General features: G+C 41.3%; 1 protein-coding gene across 2 annotated transcripts in view; it reads left to right on the top strand.

Moving 5' to 3' along the window:
- coro1ca (coronin, actin binding protein, 1Ca) overlaps positions 1 to 21,470 on the top strand; it is a 38,296-nt gene that overhangs the window by 13,794 nt on the left and 3,032 nt on the right. For both annotated transcript variants that reach the window (XM_085425491.1, XM_085425492.1), the window contains 5 exons: positions 5,977 to 6,173; positions 17,753 to 17,875; positions 19,613 to 19,742; positions 19,847 to 20,028; positions 21,344 to 21,463. In XM_085425491.1, the coding sequence (XP_085281617.1) occupies positions 5,977 to 6,173; positions 17,753 to 17,875; positions 19,613 to 19,742; positions 19,847 to 20,028; positions 21,344 to 21,463 (752 nt within the window). The remainder of the gene's footprint in view (positions 1 to 5,976; positions 6,174 to 17,752; positions 17,876 to 19,612; positions 19,743 to 19,846; positions 20,029 to 21,343; positions 21,464 to 21,470) is intronic.

Consider the following 21,470-nt stretch of genomic DNA (forward strand, 5'->3'; position numbering starts at 1 on the left):
TAAAATGATCTTAGAACTAATAAAAGTAGTTAAAGTTTAACTTCTTTATATCTGTTGACTAGAGCAGGGCGATATGACCAAAAATATTTATCATGATATACATTTGAAAATTTGCGATAACGATATAACTGACGATATAATTGACACTAGACAAAATACTTTACAACTCACCAACTTTATTAGTGCAAAAAACCCCATCAAGGTATTACCGTGAATGGTATGATATGGCCCAGCCCTACTGTTGACATGCTGATGGAAAAGAAAGTAGGTTGATGTAATTCATATGCAGCTAATAAGAGTATATAGTATACAGCAGTTTTCCATAATGACGGTTGGTGACCGTTTAGGCTCTGTCTGTAATTCCGCTCTAATTCCGCTGCCCCTCCCTCTCCAACATCAGCTCATCCTGATTTGTGGCTGGGATTTTCATGTTATGTCACATCTTACTCACCAAGCAGCGAGCACACTCTAAAACACAAAGCAGCAAGTGCAGTTTTGCACCCTGAAAACGGTGATTAAAAACATATAGAGCCTGGAAGTGGATTTTTAACTGATATATATTGTTTACTCTTGATTTGAGTTGCTTTGATTTGATTCACAAGAGGTTATATTTGGGTTTCAGCACCATAACAGAGACTCTTTACTGCAGCTCTGTCTTTACAACGGTGCAGTTATGTTTGGTAATATCATTGTACGTTAGTTGTGTCAATGGGAAACCGGTTGGAATACAAATGGGTGTTGACAGATTGAGGTGGCCTATGTTTTAACTGAAATGTGTGAACATAACTGACTGTGGCAGCATGAGATGTCTCCTGTCACTGAGGTGCTGCCACAGTGGATGACTGTTTTATAACACAAATTAAAGGGGGCCATTTATATTTCCTTGGCCAGTGGTCACCCACTCTCGTCATTGATGAGTGACAGAATATATGTAGAAGATAAATCGGTTTCCGCACAGCAAAATAGCCCAGCACGGCAGTGTGGAGTGACCCTCAGTCTGAGGGCCCAATCTAGCACCGGCCCAAAGGAAAACCTTGGTTTTAGAAACTCTGCTGTTCCTAAAGGTAGTATTGTCTGTTGTTTGATACTGGTTACACATGACTGGAATACTGTTCAATTGCTTAACAGTGTCAGATGTGAGTGCAGTTGAGGAATACAAACAAGGATGTTAAAATCTGTGTCACACTGGTGCTACTCCTGTTGGTAATTTCCTCGGGGTGTGGGCCCTCCTCCTGTCTCTGCACATCAGGCTCAGTGCTGCTGGCTCAGGAGGCAATAAGGTACATGGGTCTGCTTTCATCTTATTTGCCCAAAATATTTTTATTTATTTATTTTTTCTTGACTTGGGGCTGAATCAGTGAACTGTAACTCTCAGGAGGCTATCATTGAATACACACAGCATTTCTCCTGGGAGTGTCTCCGTATCACTAACGTATGACTGAAGCTGTCAGTCCAGTGCCAAGCCTTTACTGCCTGAACACACAGGCCCCGCTGATTTTACATGCCAGAGCCACTTAACACTAAATATCTGCAGTTTGAAGCTGTAATCAATTTAACTATTTAGAAGCTGTTATTTGAGAGTTCTTCTCTGTTTTTGTGTTAACTTTTGCAGTTTGAGCAAATAAGATGATCAATCTTTGAGTTTGAACACATTCAGCACCATGTGCGCTACCAAATGAGGAAAACTGGTGTGGTCATGGTTGCTTTATATGTGTATTTAGAACCAAGCAGATGACGGCGTTCTAAACGGACCTGACATAACAGATTTTCTGCTTTAATAAATGGCATGGCTGGATAACTTTTTCTTTTCAGTTCAGCTGTGACACTACTGCTGCTTTTCTGTCCTTCCTCTTGTCAACACCTGAGCTTGGCCCTGGTGACATTTCCCTTCAGTGAGATCCGAGACACTGGAATACGTACCTCTTTACACATTACACAAAACAACTGAGTAGAAATGCCAACCCCCTCCCCCCAAAACAACTGAAGAGGAATAATAGCAGTGAAAACATAACAAATAACTGGTGATTAACAGACTTGATGTATAAATCGTGTACATGAAGTATGCGACTTATTTGTCACACACATTGTCTTGTAACAAACTAGCACAAATGGCTGCCACACTTCTAATTATGGACTTACACTTTTGCTCCTATTTTCCTGTTGTTTAATGGCTCCCAGCTGAAGAGTTGTTTCCACTGACTGTTAATTAATTGATCACTAGAGAAAGTCTGGAGTTTGGAGCATTTCAATTTGAGTCAGAATGTAGTAAAAAACTACTGAGAGTCTTGCTTTTTATATACAAGTGCAATACTTCTGGAATAAATGTAATTCTAGTCTGCAGTGAGTATAGGAGGCTCAAAGTTCTTTCGAAACTGTGCCGTCTTCCTGATTAAATGTTGTTGGGACACGTCACTACCACACAACGTGGCCTATTCACCATGACCCAGTGTTGTATTATCAACTGCCACCCCACCCAGTCTGCTCGGACCTGCAGCGTGTACACTGTCCATCCCTCGTGATTAAGGTTGCATATCCAATCTAGAAAACAGTGGATCAGTCTGGTTTCATTAAGCATTTGTAGTGTAAACACTTCTTTCTCAAAATAGTTACATCACTTTTGAGTAGCTGGGCATTACATCAGTAATGTAATACTGGGCTTTTCTGCTGCTTGATTTGCTGATGACAGTGTGGCAAGGACTCTGGCTTCTGGTATTTCAAAACTTAGCTGCACCTGATTATCCTGATTGGTAGGCTTGCGTTTTCAAACAAAAGAAACTCCACTTAAATCGTCCACCAGTTTACATTTAAGGTGAAGAATCAGCCCTAAGCTAATGCTTCACTTTGTATCAGCAATGCTTAAGTAATTCCTGAACTTTAGTGGTTTACCTTGACAGTGTTAGCATAGGTAAAACTCCAAAGACACCGCTGCATCTCATGTTTTGGAGTTTCCGATTGGTGTGGTTGTGTTGCAACATCTCCCTCTGCACAGTCTGGGACTCTTTGGGCCCCTGTACTGATCTGTCATTGAAATGGCTGTTAAAACCATCACAATCTTGCACGTCTTGACAGCTGCGAATACCAAAATGGCCTTTAGACTACATTGCAGGGACTGTTGGCGTGTGTCGTGAGGATTGTACTTACAAGAACAGACTAGCTGCGGGCCATGGCATGTGTAATTCTGTAGTGATCACAGGGAAATAACTGTTGGCCAAATAGCAAGTGAAACTAATCTCACATCTGAGGTGGTGCAAATAAAGCAGATTTGATGGATAAATTGCTGTTTATGTGGATGAGGCTTTAGTTTTGGCTGTGTCACTAAATGGAGCTCAGTCATGCTGTGTACCCATCAGTGGAGGTTTTCTTCGTTGCGTTGATTTGTGCAGAAGCAGGCTGCCCACCAGTATGTTGTATGGAGGGCAATTTATTTAAAATGAAATGACATTACAAGATTTTTTTTTTTTTCAGGCTCACAGTGGATATTAAGCTTTTGTTATGCATGTAAGCATAATTGTACAGTACAAGCAACATGTCACTCACCACACCAAAACGATGCTTTTGACACCCCCCCCCCCCCCCCCCCAAAAAAAAAAAAAAACTCTATGCAGGAAACCCAAGTATGAATTCATTTTTGTGATCATGTACATGCTCAATCATCACCGCCACCACAAAAAAGCAAAAAAAAAAAAAGTGAGTTTAAGCCCTCTCTAAACACCTGCTGTGCACTCTTTGTTCATTCCAATATTCATACCATATCCTGACCTCAAGCAGTCACGCCATCACGTCTGATTTGTCTAATTCATATGGTGCACACAGTTTATTTCCACTCATGTGTTTTTGATCTCTCTGCACAGAATAAAGTACAGTCAGTTTGACTTTAGAATATTTCCTTTAACTCCACAAAGAGAACATTTGATGACCTCCCCTGTACCCTTGACGATAAGTTTTGACATCTCAGTATATATCAATACAGATGGGGTTTGACGACCATATGAATGATTTCCGGGTTTTTCCAGGGTAGTCGGATAGGCACAAACCACCCTCACTAACTTCTGATGAACACCCAGTCATTTTGATCTTTAAGCAGGCTGAAATATGACAGAAACCGCTTGGTTGAGAGTTCAAGGGCACATGTAGGCTTTCATGTGATATGTGTTTTCATGTGTCAAGGGTTTCCTTGTATTTGTTAGAAGAGATGCATAAAAAAGGACAACGTTAAAATAATAATCAAATTATTCACCTGTAATTAAAAGAGCTACGGGCAAATAAAAGCGTGCAAATCTGCCTCATATTTTGGTGTCGTCAGCACATTTTCCTCCAGGGAGGCATCTGATTTCAGTTTCTACTGACATGCAGCTATGTGACAAACAAAGCTGTACAGGTATGCAAACAAGGCTTGCCTATCACAAGTTTTTCCTGTAAAGTGTTGACCCAGATTGCGATCGCCTTCCTGGAAAAACACCCCCCACCCCCCCCACCCCACCCCATTTTTTTATTTTTATTTTTTCCTTCTCCATTTTTGACACACATGAAAAGTAATTATAGCTCATTATATAAGGTTTTGTGAAGTTGCAGAATAATTACCTTTGGTTATCTTTGAAGGACTTCAATGTAGTTGATCAGCTTTTTCCAGAACTAATCAAGTTTGAGTTTCCTACACCAATGCACTCCTGAACCAGATAAATGTAGGGAGGACTCCTCCCTGTTTTGAGCAAGATTACAATTTGAGATTAAAAATGTAATTCCATTTTTGAACAAATTAGCCTCTTTAGGTTTATAATAACTTATTCATTCTACTAGTTAATGACATTCTATACTTGTTTTACGATAGATAAGGGCTGTTCGGACACTCCCACTGCTCAACAGGACGAACTTCCTGCTTGTGTTGTGATCCTTGTCCTGTCGGAAACATGCCACACAAGTGTTTCTCGCTCATAGTCACTCTTTCCTCCTTGCTCGTTCACTCTCCTGCTCTCTCCCCGTCTCTCTTTCTCTCTCTGCACACAGTGGAAAACCTCCTTCAAAACATGTCTCACATCCTGTGCCATGCTTTAGTCGTGGTGATTCAGGCTTTGAAACTGTTCCCACGTCGAATATTAAAAAAATAGAATAAAGGAGTCCGAAACCCACCCAAGAGTGTTTGCCTATCTATAGGTTTTGGTAAGATTGGACCTCATTCAGTTGTTTGTCTGAAGTTGGATGGCTTTCCATTATCTTTGGAAGTGGTTTGTTATTGTAGGCAGAGCTGTGGAACTTGAAGCTTTTGAATGAGCATGTTTTCCAGAGTGCCTTTGTCTGCCAACAGATTGTTGTCTTGGTAAAGATTTTAGCTGAACCAGCCACAGAGTCTGTTTTTGTTTGGATTGGGTATGTCCTATTTTTCCCTCTTAGAAGTGGCTCTTTCTAAAAGTGTGCCACAGATACATGCTGTTAGTATGTCAGATGTTTAATGTTTGGCACAATGGAAGATTTAGGAGGCGCGACAGGGGTTACAGCTACCCACTGGAAATAGTTTGAAGTCTTTAAAATCTCATGAAACACATTCTGTTTCACAGTACCTTTTTGGAAGTGCTTACCTGACATTAGCGAAACCATGAAATCACACCATTGTATTTCACTGTAGCGTCCTCACATTATTTAAAAAAAGGTGATAAATCTGTCAATCTGAAACATGCATGTGACAAACTCCTCTTTCTGAGGACCAAATAGATACAAGGAGACTGTGCATAGCGACAACTTCAGACTTTTATCAAATCTCTAATGTTCTCAGTCTGTAATCACAAATGTGCTGAACGTTTTCGTTGGGTGTCTCACCCTCTCGAGGCTTTCACTAGTTCACATACTCTACATTTGTGTTGGTGCATATTGCAGTTGCGGCTTGTGCAAACCTCTGCTGAAATGAATAGGTTCAACATCACAACGGCAACAGTGTGTCTTTAAATAAATGTGCTCTCTGCCTTTTTTTTTTGTTTTCTGCAGATATGAGACGAGTTGTACGGCAGAGCAAATTCCGTCACGTCTTCGGCCAGGCGGTGAAGAATGACCAGTGCTACGATGATATCCGGGTCTCGAGGGTCACGTGGGACAGCGCCTTTTGTGCAGTGAACCCCAAGTTTGTCGCCCTAATTATTGAGGCCAGCGGTGGCGGAGCATTCCTCGTCCTCCCTCTGCACAAGGTGAGTTTATTATGTGTTGTGCGCCCTTTGGACTGGGCTGAGGTGTGCAAATGGAGTGAACTGAATGTGTAAGCATGGTTGCATCCACTTTTAAAAAATCGTATTCTTTATCATACTACATGATTTCAGTGCTCCCTGATTATATTTTGAGTAATATGAATATAAAGTTGAACTATAAACCTTTGGATTAATGTTTAACAGTGGGTTGTTTCACACAAGCCACGCAAGCACAATGCAAGCTACACGGTCTCCTGATCCTTGCCTCCATGTTGATGAGTTTTTGGATGTAAACAAATTAGCAGGGTACATGCCTCCCGTTTGTTTTTACCTTGTGTCATAATTAGGTCAGTTAAGGCGCAATAGAGGTCCAATGTCCTGGCATGTCCCACAAACCTCTTGGCTGCTGTTATGTTTGATAGTGGTGAATTGCTGCTTGCTTGTGTTTGTTTGTCAGCGTCAGGCAGTGGCCAAGTAGCAGGCCCTGACATAGAGTGACATAAGCACTGCAATGCTGTTGACAGATCTACCCTGGACCTGTAATTAGTGTACACCACTACACTGCCATGTCATATGAGCTAGCCCTGGCACTGGAGACTGGATCCTTAGGCCTGTCATCACACAGCTTAACACCTCTCAGCACCTCATTCAATACAAAGCTTGTACTGGAGGTGGGCTGCGAGCTCGAACCGGTTCACACTCCTCCTGGGTCCTCCTCTTTCTGTGTCTGTGTACTACTGAGCTTCCCTTTGCATGCCATGCTGCAGTACAGTAATGGTGTGTCTCCTGAACAAAGTCTACTTTCACTGCTGAATTTAAAAAAAAGTTTTCAGTGAGGTCTTTCTGTACAGCGAAAACCTCTAGGCAGTTTCCTCAATTGAGACTTTCAGATCTTCCCACGTATTTTCTTGTAACCCTGACAAACTAGTCCTTCAAATGTGAGTCTTTTCTTCATAGAGCAGCCCATGCTTTGAGGGCCTGGCGCTGAAAGGGGAATTCTGTTAGTTAAGATTTGTATGTATGCATGTTAAAGATACTTTGACATGTATTTGTGCCACCAAACCTGTTTTACAGATAACCATAATGGGAAAAGACAGTTATTAGAACCTACAACTAACATAAAGATTTAAGCTTCAATTAATTTATTTTTTTTCCTTTTAACTTCTATTTCAAGTCTTTATGACCTTACTATTCTCAAATGATTTTTTTTCTTTTTTCTGACAAAGCAGGTCCATCTGGAAATCTCAGTATAGCCTCAGCTGGCAATGCAGGTCTCAAAAGTGGGACAAGTCTGTTCTTGCAAATTGTATGACTAGACTGCAGAGCAGTGGATTGGTATTAAAGATTTGATCTCTGCACTTAACGCCATTGCTAAAAGACTACATGGGAAAAGCTATTTCTCAGTTATGAATGGATTACAAGTTTAAGTTTTGTGTAAATGAGCCTGTTTTTCTGTGTTCTCATTTATGCAGCTCTGCTTTGTGGATAAAACTCTTGAGTTACAGTTTTTTGGGTCTCATTCCACTTTTTTGCAAGGGTGCACATCCCCTCAGTGTCTTCAACCTCCCTCCCCTTTGGATTTCTAATTTGAGGGTGCATCTGTGCGGCTAACCCATCTGCCTGTGCTGTGTGGCTCCTAGTCTCTACGGGAAGCCAGCTGCTCTGGGCCTTTGTCCCAATGCTTACTCCCAGTACAGCCCTTTGTCATTACTCCACTTATGGGGGGGGGGGGTTCCGCAGCAGGGGTGCATCGGGAGGGGGGGTGCAGCAGAAGTGTGATGATGCAATCCCCCCCCCCCCCCCCCCCCCCCCCCCGTAATTAAGCTATAAGTAACTATGCACTGTCTTTGTTACTGTCATGCAAGCCCAGACGGGGGGAGCAATATTTCTTTTGTCCTCAAATTGCTTTTTTGGGTAAATAAAAAGCATCACCTAAAATTCAGATCTGTGACCTGACCTCGTGGGGGTGGCTCTTTTTTGTGACTCACTAGGTTGTGGGTTAGTGCGGCAGGCCGCCCTGACTCAGCACAGCCACGAGTATTGTTGCCTCTTCCTGAGAGAAAAATGAGATTTATAGAGAGGGGATCAGATGTCTAGCTTTGCACATGTCATTCCCTTCCCTCATGCTTTCAATCTGTCCCTTTCTCATTCTTAGCTGGATGCCTGCTAATTTATTCCCTGATTTCCATATGAAGGAAGTTGTAGAAGTGAATACAGCAGCTAGCTCGTAATTGGGAGAAAAAATCCTGGTGGCTCCTCTCTGGTCAACACGAACGAAGAGCGAAGGATGAGTGAATTGTTACTGTGGATTTTAATTTATAGTCCTTTAAATCGAAATCTGATTTGTTCATCCTATGATGGGAGTGTTATAAAAAAAATCCTGCTCAATAAACACTTTTACCCAGCAACACCTTTATGTTCTAAGCACTTTACAGAAATCAAATTTGGAGTGTGGGTTTTAAATCAATGGTACCATTCATTCACTCTGCTGAGCCTGTGCCTGTTAGTAATCCTTGGGCATTTCTACAGTGACACGTTATTTCTCCTCTGTCTAATATTCACTAGGTTTTACTGCCTTTGTAGCTGCTTCCTGTGTCTTTATGCAAAAATGCACTGGGTGTGCATGATATCCAGGGTCTTTCCCCACACTTTGGTCATTTTGCTTCTGCCTTTGCCGCTTCTGCCTCTCAGTCCTGCTGACTGCAGATTTTACCATATATGGTCATTCACTGCTCCCTGCCTGACAGGCTTCCAAGACCATTTCCTCCCTGCCCTGCCATTGGCTGCTTCGTGCAGTGTAAGTACACATGTGAATTCTGGGATAGGCCGAAATATGAAGAGCGGCCAAGATGAGAGAATTGGGTTGGAGTCAGATGTTGTTTCTGTCAATGAGTCACTCACTGTATCCAAGTGCCGTATTTAAATATTTTAATGTGATAATCAGTATTACTCCTGGCTTTTTTCTTGAAGTAGCAAATCTTTAAAGAAAATTTTTAGAAATAAATCTTTTTTTAGCTATTTATTTAGTTTGCAGCCATTTCTCATCTATCTACATCTGAATGCATTACCAACTTAACATATATATGCTCCAAGTATGTTTTAGCAGCTTTCAGCCAAAAGTGCAGAACTCTGTCACAGCATGTCCTCTGCTCATAATAGACGTGAGGAGAGTCCATCCCTCAGGGGGTGTAAAATATCTGTTTAGACGTACTAGAAGATAATGGAAGCTTTGATTTTTCATTTGAGTAATCTCTGTCACCAAAGATGCTGCAAAGATGTTGGCTGCAAAATATCTAATAATAAACTCTACACTATCTACAGGTATGCTTGCTTAATCTGTTCAGTGAAATACGGCTCTGGTTTACAGCCAGCTTTGCATTGTTCCTGGCCTATCATTCGGAGGTTGTAAATCTTGGGATAATGTTCCGTGTGTAACAGAGCCGCCGTTGCTACTTACTCCTCAGCTGTTTATCTCTACCTTAGCTCCTCGCCTCAGCTTTATAGGCTGAGACTTGCAAAAGTGGAAATTTCCATGAAGCTCTTAGCACTGGACGGCATGCATGCAAGACCCTGTTAGTGGTGTGCATGTGTGAATCACATGTTGAGTTGCAAGGAGAGGAAGTGTGGTGTGCAGGCCTTGTGTGAATGAGAAGAATGTCCTCTTTTGCCTTCAGGGAATCTCGTTCATGCATTTTTCTTCTTTTTTTTTTTTTTGTGTATGTTTCAGTGTTGTGCTTTGTATCCATCGGGTGTGATTCACCCTTATTTTCTGCAGCCTTACTTGTTGCTATGCAACCAGTTGTTTTCTAGGCCTCAGACATTCCTCTCAAAGGATTCAAATGTCTGTAGTGTAGTTATGGACATGTTAGGTATTCAGCAGTGAGCACAGTCGCTTGCTGCTCGTGTAGGCGTGGTTTATACTGGTGCAGTTTCTTGTTCCTCAAATGCTGACTTTTTTTTTTTTTTTTGCTGAGGTGTGGACAAGTTGCCTTATCACTGTACACTCCTCTGCTGAGGTGTTAAGGTCTTATACCTGCCTGAATACACAGGGCCTAAAGGTTGGGTTATTTACTGATCAAAGGTGCTGGGGTTTACTGGCAATGTACAATTTGAATAATCTGTTGACCTACACCCAAACCCAAACTGAACCAGAGGCTTTATGTTGTTGCTGAGATATGGTATTGGGTAGTATTTAAAACTGCCACGTGAAATGAGTTGGGTTCCTGCAGTATGACAGCAGGAAAGGGCCAGAGCACTGCTAGTTAGCAGATATAATTTTTTTTTTTTTTTTTTTTTTAAAGCATGCCTTGTCTACTGTAAAAACGGCAATAAAGTGCAGAGTTCTCTAACACCTCAAATGCACAATTTCTAATTCACTGCTGTCTCTCATGAGGCAAATGGTGTAAAATAAATGATCTGCTTAACCAGTATAAAAGTTGTCATTCATATATGCAGTACTGAGCCAGAAGGCTAGCCACAAACTATAGAAAGCAGGCAGTTTCAGGGACTCTAAGCAGAGTGGAATGAGGAAATCGGCTGTAAAAAATAATTTTTAGAAGTAGAGGGTGTAGGTGGAGAAAATGTCCAGTCTATTGATTTTTTTTTTTCCTTTCTTCTTCTTCAAGCTTTCAAAGTTCACACTTGATTTAGCATTTGAATCAGTTGCAATAACCAATAAGCAGGCCATGGGATGATAAAGTGGTTAATGCTCTTGCTTCATGGCAGAAGTGCTCCCGGTAAAAACCTGCTGACCATCTGGGGGGTTTCTTTGTTGAGTCGGTATGTTCTCCGTGTGACTGAGATTACTTCTGCTTCCTCCCACCATCCAAAGAGTTGAATAGTATGTTTTTGATTCTATGTTGGCTGTAGGTGTTAATGTGAGCATGAATGTGTGTTAGCCCTGTGATTAGACTGGTGTCCTGTCCACAGTGTGCCTTGCCTCTTGCAAAGTGACCCCCAGAGTATTCTGACCCTGAATTGTATACACAGTAGAAAGGATTGGTGGATGGATAGTTGTATTGAGTCTTAAGGAATCTCTATTCACTCTTGCAACCAATAACAGAAGATTTGCAAGTAGCTGCAGTTTAATGTGGAAAGTTGAAAATGGCTTTTAAAGGTGGATGTATGTAGATAGATGTAGTGGAGGAATGAAAGTAGTAACGTATTTAAAAATGTTCACAGCTTTTGTTTTATGCCTCCAGGTGGGGGAAAAACCACAAAACAATACATTTTCACAATATGAGACTTTTAAGATGCACACAATAGGTGTACTGCTATACACAGGCAATCCCACTGGTGCTTGTTAATTTCCCATGCTCACAATTACTGATGCCCTGCTTCATGCCAGCTGCGTTCCTGAACTTGTGTATCATGTCATCATAACTTTCTGCAGACTTGAGGCAAGCCGCTTGTGCTCGCTCTGCAGACCCTGAAATTCCTAATTGTGTATATCAGACACAAACACCATTAACACCTCAAAGGGTGTTACATTTGACACCCTAGCAGCCCACTTGCTCTCATTAGTCATACTCATAACAGAGCTGCTTGAGGCTGAGGTATGGAATGTGAAGAACGCCTGGCTCTCTGGTCGAACTGTCGGCCTCTTCTGCCATGCCTGGATTTTCGGGAGTTTAGTTGAAGTGTTATTGGGACTACAAATATCACAGTAGATTTGAGCATAAAGTATGGATTTAACTTATCCTGTTAGTAGAAAAATGATGAGATATAAACATCAGTTTCTCTTTTGGAGTTTGGTATTCGTGCTTCTGGTTCCATCTGAGAACTATTTCTTACTGTAACATGTCATCTGTAGTTAAAACCTCCACACCACAACAATGGATGACATTGACGCGATGTGTATCTGCACCTATGGCTTTTTGTGTTTACGTTTGATTCTTGTGAAGGAGTCGCTCTCGTGATTCATCCAGTGACATCACTCCTTGGCCAATCAGTGGCCTGCAGTCTGACATTATATTTTCAGCTCGACTCAGCTTGCTTGAAAGCCCAGTTCTGTAGATACTAACACGCACCTGTTACCAGGTACTACCATATAATGGAAAACACTAAAAACTGAGTAGAGTGGAGTTGAGCAGAGTAGGTGCTATTTATTAAAATAAATAAATAAAAATAGGCAAAATTCTCTCATAGAGCATAGGGGGTCATATTATGCTCAAGTGTGTGTTGTACAAATTAAGCCCTACTTAACAAATCAGTATGGCCCAAACACAGAGGGGTGCTCGGTCTGTGTGTATCTGTTTCTTCATAAAACACACTAAGACGAGGATCAGACGAGACTCGTAGGCTGTAAAACGGTTAGCACAGGCGGGAGGCGGAAGGGCAACGGAGACTAAAGGGGCTGACATGTTTATGGATTGATCCTTTTTGCTTAGCAGAACACAGGAGTCATAATATGCAACGAACATTGTAGTAAAGTTATTATCAGGATGTTGTAAGAAAAATCCTTTAAAATTGCTCAATTGATTCAAAATGCTGCAGCAAGAATACTGACAGGGACTAGAAGGAGAGAACATAGGTCTCCTATACTGGCTTCTCTTCATTGGCTTCCTGTTAAATCCAGAATGAAATTTAAAATCGTTCTCATCACATACAAGGTCTTGAATAATCAGACCAACATTTATTATTAACTTCAGAAGCGTAGGACAAGGAAACCAGAAGGTCTGACACAGTTTGTTAATTTTTTAGCTCTACATATTTGTTTTTGGACTCTACTCTAGTAGCCTTGCATGATTCCCTGTGCAGATAATCTTTGTTTATCTCTTATTGGGCCTTGATGCAGCCGCTCAGCTCATTCTTTCACTGAAACAAGCCCTTATGGCTGTTCTTCCTGTAAGGGCACCTGCCTTTAAGTCTGCTTTCTTCCCATTGTCTACCCCTCACTAACAGAACATAAAGTAGCTTGATGTTGCTGTTCAAACTGCTACCAGAGCTATGCTAAAAAAGAGTTTAGAGCGTTGGCTCTAGAGTTGGCTCACAGGGATTACTTGCAAGTATCCTGTTGTTTAATTTTGGCTATGTTTAATATGAGATTACCATTTTAAAGAGAAGCATGATGGGAAATGTGTGCTACAATTACTAATTTACTGTGTATTGTTTTCCAACTTGACACTACAGACATATGGACAATGTCTTCATGCCCTCTTTGGAATGCTATAGTACTAGAATAAGTGGAAATGCAAATGGCTCTGAACTGTTGGGTTATCTTATCTGTGTGATCGGTTTGTTCTTTTCCAAACGTGTTTATGCAGTTTCTGTTGAAACACCTGGTCATCAGTCCATGTCCTTCCTGCTTTACATCCTGTTCCTATTGCCTTTGGGAAGTCTTGTCCATGAATACATTTAACTGCGAGCTAATATACATTCGCATGTGATGAAATTATGTGCCCAGAAACATCCTGGCTCAATTGAATGTAAGTTACTAAACAAAGAAAGGTGTATATTTTCATAATGTAATGGTAGTGTTACGTGATATAAGCTGGTAGCTCACAGAAACCTATTGACAGTAGTGTCAAAGTCAGCTTATTGTACACTAGGCTTCAGGGTGGATTTGAGGGTGTGTTCAGTAGGGCAAGGTTCTGGCACGATCTTGTGATTTTTTTTTTTTCTTATTACATGTACACACACACAGAGATCATTGTCACATAAACCAGACTTTGATCACTAAACTTGGAGTGTGTGTCACAGCCCAGCTTTGTGTCAGGTGACAGCATTGGTACAAGCGTGGTATATTTCACGTAGCACAGGGACACTGCAGGTCTGGACTGGCCCAGAAGACACTTGCATCAATGTGGACCTCTTAAATGAGTCATGTTATTAAAAGTATGCAATAACAGCAAGGTTGAAGTGCCATCTCATTGCCTGTGTGAGTTTAAGGGTTCATAGTGGTTATAATTAGTTTATAAAAACAAAATCTGTTTGCTATGAATCAGAAGTAAAATGTTTATATTTAAAAGCTTTAAATACATTAATTGTTTGGCTATAAAGTCTGTCATGTACAATTTGCAGTCTACTTTAATGCCTCAGTGGTCCTGACTCTTGCAGCCAGCACTCACTGACTCATTACAGAATATACGGTTCTTGGATTTAGTAGCTCGTGTCAAGCCATTCAGAATAGCTGTGGGCAGTGAGGGACTCCTTGTATTATACGAGCCATGATGCTTTAAATAGGCCTGCAGCAGAGGGACTATTTCCACAGTGGGTGACATCATTTCTATGGCTCTGCAGTGGCACAAGGGAGTCAGCACAGACTAGGGTGTGTCACCCAAGCTTTAGAGCATAGGTCACCTCACCATGCAGAGAGATCACCTGGCTCTCTGGACTCATAGGGTTTAGAGGTGAAATCCATCTGCAGTATGACTTTAAGGATGTGCAAGTGCATACATTAGAAATTCATTTGTAACCTTATAGTCAGAATTGCGTGAGCAGATTATATAAAGAGCTTAGTAATGTTTGATCTGGGGCTACTATTTAAAAGTAAATCGCTGCACTGAATCTCTGGCATGTTTCTACTGTCTACTGACGTCACTACTAGAAACTTTCCTTAATTACTATGGGTGGTCCAGCAGGAGCTAAATCTAATCAGTTTGTTTTAGACACAAACTCAGATTGCGGTAAAACCCAAGTGTTTTTGTTTTTGTTTTGTTTGTTTTTTTGGCTATGGAGATGTTATAAATCAAGGCTGGCTTTAAGCAATTTAATTTTATTTTTCATGCTTAAATTGTTTTATTGAGCCATGTAATGTGACTTGATATCTTAAATTTGATTTCAGTGATGCTGAACTAGTTTGTTTTTTGATTCTTCCATTAAAAGAAATCTCTGACTCCGCACAGTTAATCTTGTTCTTTGTATTTTCTCACCAAACTGTAATTAACCGTACACAAGGATGGTTAAGTGTTACCTTTAAATGCATTTGTTTTGGGGGGTTTCCCCACTCTGCAAATTTAAAAAATTGAAATTGTTTTATTGGGTCTGAAGTTTTTGTTTGTTTGTTTAAATTCATAATTGCTCTGGTAGGCTGCCTTCACTGCAAATGTACATATAACTCATTTCAGCCAGCATTAGTCATTAACTAATTAATTTATATACATACATACATACATACATACATACATACATACTAGGGGTGCAACGATATTCGTATCGATATTGAACCGTTCGATACAGTGCTTTCGGTTCGGTACGCATATGTATCGAACAATACAACATTTGTAATTTATTTTATCAACTTTCCTTCTGACGATGCTGTCTGTGTGGAGCGCTCAGTGAATCTGCGTTCGACTACTCCGCCTAGGGTCGACAGTGCAGCCTAGGCGGAGTAGTCGAACGCAGATTCACTGAGCGCTTCACACAGACAGCATAGTCAGAAGGAAGAGCGCAGGGCACCTCCCCCACTCTCATTCAGATCTGGCGTTTGGAATTATTTTGGTTTTCATGTGACGTATGACCCTGAAGGTAAGCGAGTCATGGACTAAAGTAAAACAGTATGTTGGATGTGCCATGCAATGCTCAATTACATGGGTGGGAACTAGTGTGTTAGCGCAGTTAGCTCGTTAACGTGTTGGCCGTCTAGCCCCATGCACGGGGCGATCGGCGGTAGCTCGTTAACGGAGATTTGCCGTGTTGTGGCGTTAAGGTCATTTCAACGAGGTTAACCTGAAAGCACTAGTGGGGACGATGTTATGACAAATGAGACCCCTAATACATACATACTAGGGGTGCAACGATACACAAAATTCACGGTTCGGTTCGATACTTTGGTGTCACGGTTCGATATTTTTTCGATACAAAAAAAATGTTCATGCCTTTTTAATTTGTCATTTATTAAAATTATAAATATATATTTTAACTCAAAAGTACAGTTTTTAAATTTAACCCTAACCCTTGTGCGCGTTTTTTATTTTGACAGCGAATGCGCACCTGCGGACCACTTATGTGCAGCCCTGGTTATTTAGCTCGTCATATTGCAGCCACAGAAATTCTTTTGTCCATGAAACCATAAAGCTGCACTTTCTTTTTGCCTTATAGTCTCATTTGTCATAACTTCTCCGTTTTGTGGTAAGCTTTTCTTTGGCTGTCACTTCTTCACCCTGACCTGTCTTATTTGGCTCAGCAGAACTAAAATATATATCCTGCTGCTTTTACACACGCACTCACATAAGCTCAGCGATTCTCTGCGCGATCAGCCTCTCACATGTTTAAGCTGCGGGAGATTTCACTTGTCATGTTTGCATAGTAAGCTAACGATTAATAAGAGATGTCAGAGGAATTGGTGCACAAATTATCATCACTCACAGATCAGTGCTGTCGCTCTCTATACACAGTTCGCATGATTGCAAAGTGAAAGCAAAAAAACAAGCGCAAATTCAAACGCGACTTCAATATGTCGCATATTGACAGTGGCTCACCGATGCCAATGACATAATTACCCAGCTACATTTCTGAAAGAATGCAAAAGCATTGACATATATTTTTCCTTCCTACAATAGCCCGACGGGCAGGGTAGCCCGTCTGAAAAAAATCGCTAGCCCGATTTTGCGAGCCCTGTATCTGATTGAGGAATCACTCATCTTTGGAAAAGAGAGTTTATTACAGAGAAATGTCTCTTTCCAAAATAAAAGCTATACTATCCGCTTCTTCTGGGCTATATTCTCAGCAGCATAAGGAGAATCATGTGCTAACAGCTGTCTAAATGACTCGGCTAAAGTTAGTAGCATGCTTGTTGTTTTTGTCTTTGCACTAGGATGATGTCGGCGTAAATGTGCAGTCATATTCGTTGTGTTCCCACTAGTGCTTTCAGGTTAATCTCGTTGAAATGACCTTAACGCCACAACACGGCAAATCTCCGTTAACGAGCTACCGCCGATCGCCCCGTGCATGGGGCTAGACGGCCAACACGTTAACGAGCTAACTGCGCTAACACACTAGTTCCCACCCATGTAATTGAGCATTGCATGGCACATCCAACATACTGTTTTACTTTAGTCCATGACTCGCTTACCTTCAGGGTCATACGTCACATGAAAACCAAAATAATTCCAAACGCCAGATCTGAATGAGAGTGGGGGAGGTGCCCTGCGCTCTTCCTTCTGACTATGCTGTCTGTGTGGAGCGCTCAGTGAATCTGCGTTCGACTACTCCGCCTAGGCTGCACTGTCGACCCTAGGCGGAGTAGTCGAACGCAGGTTCACTGAGCGCTCCACACAGACAGCATCGTCAGAAGGAAAGTTGATAAAATAAATTACAAATGTTGTATTGTTCGATACATATGCGTACCGAACCGAAAGCACTGTATCGAACGGTTCAATATCGATACGAATATCGTTGCACCCCTAATACATACATACATACATACATACATACATACATACATACATACACGCACAAGATAAATCCAAAGTACTTTTTAGATTGGAGTTTGTGTGATCTATGAGCTGCTTTTTGCAGGTAGGATTTAGGATCATCCTGTAATTGTCCTGTTTCAAAACACACTCGCTCCTCCAGCATGGATAATGTTCTCTAGACTGAGACTAATCTTATTACTCTGTTGTTTATCTGTGTTTTTACAGACGGGCCGCATTGATAAATCCTACCCCACAGTGTGTGGTCACACAGGCCCTGTGTTGGACATTGACTGGTGCCCCCACAATGACCAGGTCATTGCCAGCGGCTCAGAGGACTGCACCGTGATGGTAAGGCTCGCCTCACCCATCACACCCAAACTCAAACCTCCTCGGGTCAACAGGAGCATACATTCTTTAGATCATAAGAGGCAAGAGTCTACATGCTCTTATTGCGAAAGGCAAGGCTGCGGTTACTCATGAATGGTTGCAGGCCTCACCCTCTGGATTAGATTAAGCTCAAATATGTGTTGTAGGAATCAGAGCTGGGGAATGATTTAGCTATTTATTGAGCTGAGGTCACTGACTTTTTTCAGGCTGCTGTTTTACTTTTCTCCATATGTCCTTATTTGGTATATAATAGGCTGGGATAGGCTTTCAGCCTGTTTAGATGGCAGCCACTTCCTCACCTGAAAGGCCTGACTTCCTGTTAATCCCATGCTAAATCAAGGCAGTATTTATTTGGTTTGTTTTGCAGAAGTGTGAGCCATGAAGAGAGGAACTATTGCTGGTTCCTCTCTTCATATCATAGAACATGTGACGGTAAATTTCACAACCTAAATAGACTCTCAGTGATGTTTAGTTTAGATTTGGTAAGAGTGGGTTGGCTGGTGTACACAGCAGGCCTGTAAAGTAGGACTATAACGTAGGCAGGGCATAAAACGTTTATTGTAGATTAAGGAATAGATTTTGTTATCACAGAGTACACACTGGACATCAACGAAGCTAATTTAATGTTAAAATGTGCTGGAGTGGCCTTTATTTTCTTTTTAAAATGCTGCATTAGGCGTACCCATTCTATTCCTCTGAAAGGACAACCTTTACAGGATGCCTGTGCCAGGCACCGAGCACTAAAGAATGTAAGGAAAAAATTTAACCTCAAATTCTTTTCATGCAGCAGTGTTATGACAAAGTAGATCAGATGAATCAACGTAATCATGTTATAAATAGTGTTAGTGAATAGTAACCAATCAGTACTTGACATCCTGAAGTCTTAAATAGCTGGTTTTGAGGTGGGGTAGTAATGTTGCATTTTTCTGCACATCTCTTAAAATTTGAGTTGGGTTTGGCACTGCTGAAGGTCCCGGCTTTCAACCCATCTGGTTTTGAACATGTGAAGTTTCCATGTTCTTCCTGGGTTTGTGTGGGTTTCCTTTGGTCGGTGTTATTTCTCCTGACACCAAAAACATGTTGGCTTAATTCTCTCGTCATTGTTCCCTAAACCATGGCAATGGGTTACATCTGGAGTTAGTTCCCTATGTTCTACAGTGGCTAGCCACTGCTCCTGATAACTCCAGGTGTTGTGCCAAAAAGTGATCGTCTGCCAGAAAGTGATTGCCACCTGCAGGAGTGTGCGCAGCTACTTAAAGCTGTAGCGCCCAGATTACTTACATAGACAGCTACTTCCATGCAACTGATATAAGGTGCGGTAAGCTGAAGACAGCTTCAACCGTCTGTTTGTTGAACAATAGTAATGCGACTGCACCGCATTTTCTTGTTAGTAACGGTAACGGCGTTGTAACAATAGAAATAGTAATTAGTTGGATTACTTGATACTGAAGAAAAGTATATTTTGCTAAGTCTAACTGTGTGTATCAGTCAGTAAGGAACATGCTGTGAATTCTTAGTGATTGCTGCCCCCCTCTGGTTCCTTTTTGTAATTACAGTTTAGATCCAGTAATCATTTTAATTGCTAGACTGTGTTCAGCATAATCATCATGAAATCCTTTAGAATATATATATTTTTTCAATACTTCAGAGAATTTTTACTGTCTGCTCTCAGTTTCTGACTTCCTGGTCTCTTTACAGGTGTGGCAGATTCCGGAGAATGGCCTAGTCACTTCCATGTCTGAGCCAGTGGTGATATTGGAGGGCCACTCCAAGCGTGTGGGCATCATCACATGGCATCCAACAGCACGAAACATCCTCCTTAGTGCAGGTATGAGCTCTGGCAGTGTTTCCAAATCTATAAAACAATGCTGCCTTCAAAACTTGATGATCAGATTGAACACAAACCTCACCATTACCTTTATCTGTCACCAGGTTGTGATAACCAGATAATCATCTGGAATGTGGGCACCGGCGAGGCCATGATCAACCTGGAGGACATGCATCCTGATGTCATTTACAATGTGTGCTGGAACCGCAATGGAAGCCTTATCTGCACTTCCTGCAAGGACAAGTCCATCCGGGTTATTGACCCCCGCAAGCAGGAGATTGTTGGAGTAAGTAGTTTGCAAATAAATTGTCATATTTTCTGTTTTTATATTGAACTGTATCTGAAGTATTTAAAAGGTAAATATGAATTCAGGTGCAGGGATTTTTGATTTGGAAGTAGAGAGACTAGTAAGCCCCGGTATGGTAACATTGTTCCCTTAAAATTGTTGTTAGCTGTGAGTCTGAATTATGAATTACCAGTTTTAGTTTGGATTCAGACCAAGGACTGTCATGGGAAACAGTAATTTGCTACCAAGGTGTTGTAAAAATTTACACAATGTGCCTTGGCTGCTGTAAGCACCTGAGAAAATAGGGCAGTAACAGCACCTAAAGTTTAATAACAAGTACAGATGCATTCAAATTTTGCTGTGAATGTCGGAGCGGAAAAAAGACAGAGTGCAGCCAGAATTGCATTTGAGTTCGTTTATCAGGTTAATGATATAACATAGACCTCCAAAAACCAGAATGCAAGAAGTGTCGGAAAGTGGTTTGTTTTTTGTTTTGGTTTGTTTTTGTTAAATAAGAGGTTATGTTTAAATGCGTTAACTTGATTGATAGTGTTGTAGAATCGTCAGCCTCTTAGATTTCTGGTATTGTGACATCCCTGTTGATGCTGGGTCAGGCTTCCCTTTGATCTCACAGCAGTTTCAGTTCTTTGTGGTGTGGATTGGGCAAGATGCTGAAATCCTCCCTTTGAGATTGTGCTCCAGTGTTGACATGATTGCATTACGTTATTCTGACAGCTTCTGATTTAATGCTTTGATTCTTCTGTTCCGTACATTCCAAACATGCTCTGTTGGAATCATACGAAATCTTTCCTTGTCCCTAAAAGCCAAGGATTCATCCTGGGATTTGTAGATTCATGGAGTTTATAACCAAAGCCTGAGCCTTCCTTGGCAGAACTAAAGCTGAGAAACATCACACCAAACCATGTTTTTCCCAATCTTCAGCTGCTCACATCGAATCAGTGCAGAACTGTGCTTAGTGGAGTTTTGTTTAAGCTGTTCTGATGAAACTTTGGAGGCTGTTGTGGTGAAAATCCCATCAGTATCAGAAATGCTGAATATTTCTGATGCATTCATGCCACATTTAAAATCACCCATACCAGAATTTTCCTTTCATAAAACATCAAAAATCTTCATTCAGACTTGTGTTCTGCGTATTATTTCACTTCTGCCTGATGGTTGTCTGATTAAATGATCACACCAGTAAGCAGGTTTATGAGTGTTCCTACCTCTGACCTCAGCAGAAACAAACATGATGAACTGCAGATAAGGCAGTAACACGGACTCGCAGGGCTAACCATTAACCTCTATTTCACAGGAGAAAGAGAAAGCCCACGAGGGCGCTCGCCCCATGAGGGCCATTTTCCTTAGTGATGGAAACATCCTCACTACTGGCTTCAGTCGCATGAGTGAGAGGCAGCTAGCTCTCTGGAATACGGTAAGCT

Source organism: Rhamphochromis longiceps, linkage group LG12 (genome assembly GCF_057381845.1).
Source record: "Rhamphochromis longiceps isolate RC_006_pf linkage group LG12, R_longiceps_female_GT1.1, whole genome shotgun sequence".
NCBI classification, from domain to species: Eukaryota; Metazoa; Chordata; class Actinopteri; order Cichliformes; family Cichlidae; genus Rhamphochromis; species Rhamphochromis longiceps.